Below are 1,004 nucleotides of genomic sequence, written 5' to 3' on the forward strand. Positions count from 1 at the left end.
GGTAAAGAGGTGGGTGTCTGAGGCTGGACGGTGCGACGTCGCAGAGCTGCAGTGCGGAGCGCTGCAGGCGGGCGCCGGAGGGAGGTACAGCCTCTGGATGCGCCTGCCCCTCATAGCGGCGAGGGAGCTGTCCCAGAACGGGCGGATCCGGATCGGCTGGGGGGCGGCCAGGGTGGACCTTCTCGAGGCACGCCCCATGCGTTGCCACAAGTGCCTCGAGAGGGGTCACGTGAGGGCAACATGCCCCAGCGCGGCGGATAGGAGCGGGAGGTGCTACCGGTGTGGTGAGGCCGGTCACACCTCCCGCAACTGTCGGTCTGTCCCTAAGTGCCCGCTTTGCGCGGACAAGGGCAGGCCGGCAGCGCACGTTCTGGGCGCGAAGACCTGCGCCCAGAAGAACGTGCGCGGGGGACCACCGGGGCGGCGCACGGAGCAGGCGCCAGCAACCGGCGGTGCCCCTCCCCCGGCCGAGGAGCGGCCGACGGAGGGGAGGAGGGAGATGACGGGTGACGAGCCGCGGGGGGAGCCCCAACCGCAGCGCCAGCCTCGCACAAGAGCGCGAGAGGAGAAGGCCTCAGACGAGGCCATGGAGATTGAGGCCCCATCGGACGGGGGGGATGAAGACTAGCAATGTCTCGCCCCCCTCGTCCGAATCTAAGGGGATATGGCCTGCTACAGGCCAACGTGAATCACTCTCCATCTGCACAGGATCTGCTCCACCAGAGCATGATGGAGAGGGGATTCACGTTGGCGATACTGTCCGAGCCTCACCGCCCCCCAGAAGGCAGTCCATACTGGGCTGTCGGGCGGGCGGAAAGCTCGGTGGCAATTCGATGGCGGTCGGAGCCGGGGGGGCCCGATGCGACCCCCATCGAAAGAGGGGAGCGGCACGTCGCCGTGCAATGGGGGCCCATCGCTGTCGTGGGGGCTTATCTGAAGCCCACCAGACGTCTTGCCCCCTTCGAGGGCTGGCTGTCGGACATTGGACAGACGGTCGTACGTCT

At 67.8% G+C, this 1,004-nt stretch overlaps 2 protein-coding genes across 2 annotated transcripts; both read left to right on the forward strand.

Annotated features, from left to right (window-relative positions):
* Window positions 1–196: 196 nt before the first annotated feature.
* LOC105555645 (DNA-binding protein HEXBP-like) lies at window positions 197–628 on the forward strand. The gene has a single exon (XM_012002909.1). The coding sequence runs from the start codon at window positions 197–199 to the stop codon at window positions 626–628; it is 432 nt and encodes a 143-aa protein (XP_011858299.1).
* Window positions 629–630: 2 nt separating this feature from the next.
* On the forward strand, window positions 631–996 carry LOC105556318 (the record flags this gene model as incomplete). Its single annotated transcript, XM_012003644.1, has 1 exon — window positions 631–996. A coding segment is annotated over exon 1 (366 nt), but the record flags the coding sequence as incomplete, so codon positions are not given.
* Window positions 997–1,004: the final 8 nt, after the last annotated feature.

This window comes from Vollenhovia emeryi, unplaced genomic scaffold, assembly GCF_000949405.1.
Source record: "Vollenhovia emeryi isolate VEMERY1.0 unplaced genomic scaffold, V.emery_V1.0 DF952330.1, whole genome shotgun sequence".
NCBI lineage: Eukaryota > Metazoa > Arthropoda > Insecta > Hymenoptera > Formicidae > Vollenhovia > Vollenhovia emeryi.

Coding starts and splice junctions, on each gene's coding strand:
- LOC105555645 (XM_012002909.1), top strand. CDS start 197: ATGCGTTGCCACAAGTGCCTCGAGAGGGGTCACGTGAGGGCAACATGC.